At 40.1% G+C, this 2,216-nt stretch overlaps 1 protein-coding gene across 1 annotated transcript in view; it reads right to left on the minus strand.

The window, feature by feature from the left end:
• The window catches only part of LOC119275865 (glucosidase 2 subunit beta-like), an 8,594-nt gene that overhangs the window by 3,418 nt on the left and 2,960 nt on the right, over window positions 1–2,216 (minus strand). Inside the window, exons 6-10 of the mRNA XM_037556790.1 lie at window positions 1,364–1,438; window positions 1,203–1,274; window positions 531–882; window positions 316–420; window positions 134–235 (exon numbers count right to left, since the gene is read on the minus strand). Of these exons, the coding sequence (XP_037412687.1) occupies window positions 134–235; window positions 316–420; window positions 531–882; window positions 1,203–1,274; window positions 1,364–1,438 (706 nt within the window). The remainder of the gene's footprint in view (window positions 1–133; window positions 236–315; window positions 421–530; window positions 883–1,202; window positions 1,275–1,363; window positions 1,439–2,216) is intronic.

The raw sequence follows: 2,216 nt of genomic DNA on the forward strand, positions 1-2,216 counted from the left end.
TGGATGGCTTAAGAAGTAGTTTCATCAACCGAAAGCACAACATTTGATAGAAAATCCCTAACAAAACTAATAGGTGCAAAATATACAAGTGGGTGATGCACTCAACGAGGAGACAAAGTTTCAATTAACTTACCAAAGTCTTGCTTTAGCTTATCTGTCAGAGAGGTTATCCTAGATTGAATTTTGGACAGCTTTGAGCTAGCATCATCATACTCCTTCCGAACATGAGCAGCCTCTAAAATCATAAATGTGTAAGCGTTAGCACATACTCATATAAATCATGAAGAATCAACAAAAGTAGTATGTACGATTGACCTGATAAATCAACAGGGGTCTTGAAAAAGTTGAATTTCTGTAAAACATTCTGTACAGTTTGCTGAATCTTGTCCAGCCATGATGCTTGTCCTGAGGCAGTTAAATCTGAAGGAAGGAACAAATCAAATCAAAAATAAATAATTACATACAATGGGATAATCGATAACCACATACAGTAGGATAGAAATTATTGTTGTCATATAAACACACTATACCTGAATGGTCATCACCTTTCCGGTCGTCATCAGATTTATAGGACACATCAGGTTCTTCATGATCATCAACATATTCATCATCTGATACATTAGACAACTCTTCGTCTTCAAATTTGTGCCTATCATCCTCAACTTCTGAATGATAGCCAGCATAATTTTCTTCTACGGGTTCTGGTATATCATGCTCATCTTCAAATGCTTCTTCTGCAGGTTCTGGAATATCCAGCTCATCCTCATGGCCCTTTTTATCGCTTTTACCAACATCATCTACATTTTCTCCAGTCCAGCGAGAAGCTACCAGACGACCCAATTCCGCCTTTGACAAACCTTCAGAGTTGACAGAAGTAGGGTCCTGCAAAACATACAACAATGCTTCATAACTTGAAATTGGAACTGCATTCCCAAGAGATCAACAAAAATTGTACAATATATTCTGGGTATCAATAATAATTGTATAAGTAATAAAAATATAACGTCCACACAAAAATTTGACCATCCTTAACCGAATATAATGGGAGATAAGGACAACGACAATGCGAAAAGACAAGCAAGTGCAGTTTTGGATATAGCTTATTAGTTACAGGACATCAGAAATCTAGACAAGACATCACAATAGCAAATATTAAACAAGTTCAGTGACATGAGTCAGCTGCAAAGCAGTTACTACACAACCTGCTCTTCGGTAGGTACTGCAGATGTCTCCACCGGTGGTTCGTCATCTCCAGTCCCAGCTTTAATGTCAGGCTGACGTGGAAAAACAGCATATATACATTCAAATTTGATATTGAAACAAACTAGCATATCAATTTTCTAGTACCAAAAGTTAACTATACCACTTCAACAGATGTCTCGCCTTCTGGTGAGTGATTGTCATGGTCCGTGATATCTCCATCATGATGTTCAACTACCTATGTTAAACAGTAGTAACAAAATAACATAAATATATTTTTATAGCAGTGAACTAACAAGGTGCATAATGAGTACCTATATGGCTATATCTTGTACGTTAGGACTTAGGAGTGAGGATTTCACTAATTTGCCAATGGTTGTCATTTCTATGTTAGTCATAGGTCTTTCTTGGTGCGTAACGAGTACCTATATGGCTATACCTTGTACGTGAGGAGTGAGGACTTCACTAATTTGCCAATGGCTGACATTTCTATGTTAGTCATATGGGCTTTCTTAGTTAACCGTGGGAATTATTATGAAGCTGTCAATTAGGTTTTGTGTAAGCAAAGCAGTTGCGAAGCATCAAAGGGCTCCGAATTGTGATAGGCTCATAGCAGTAGCTCACCTCACCTACCTCGCGATGCTTTTCGCCTTAAGGCATGGCGTCCCCACGGCGCAATTCAGGAATCGCCAGGAGGCGGGGCAAGAGCCATGAATTGCTTGGCGGGAAAGAGAACTATGGCATGAGAAAGGGAGGGGCAAGAGGTTGGGGGAGTCACCAATTCAGAGAAGAGAAGGGGAGGGGTATGGGAGGACACCATCCTCATCTCCCCCCACCCCCCCCCCTCCTTTTTTTCTGCAATGTTTCTTCTCAGATTTTCCTCACCCCCTCTGTTTTTTTGGCTTTTTGCTGGCTCTTATTCATTCATCTGTAATTTGGAGGGTATTGACTTGTATTCCTTCACTTCCCTTTTGTCTTCCTGGCTGGAGCCTTGATGGCTGACGTTGAGAAAGTGA

This window comes from Triticum dicoccoides, chromosome 3B, assembly GCF_002162155.2.
Source record: "Triticum dicoccoides isolate Atlit2015 ecotype Zavitan chromosome 3B, WEW_v2.0, whole genome shotgun sequence".
Taxonomy (NCBI): domain Eukaryota; kingdom Viridiplantae; phylum Streptophyta; class Magnoliopsida; order Poales; family Poaceae; genus Triticum; species Triticum dicoccoides.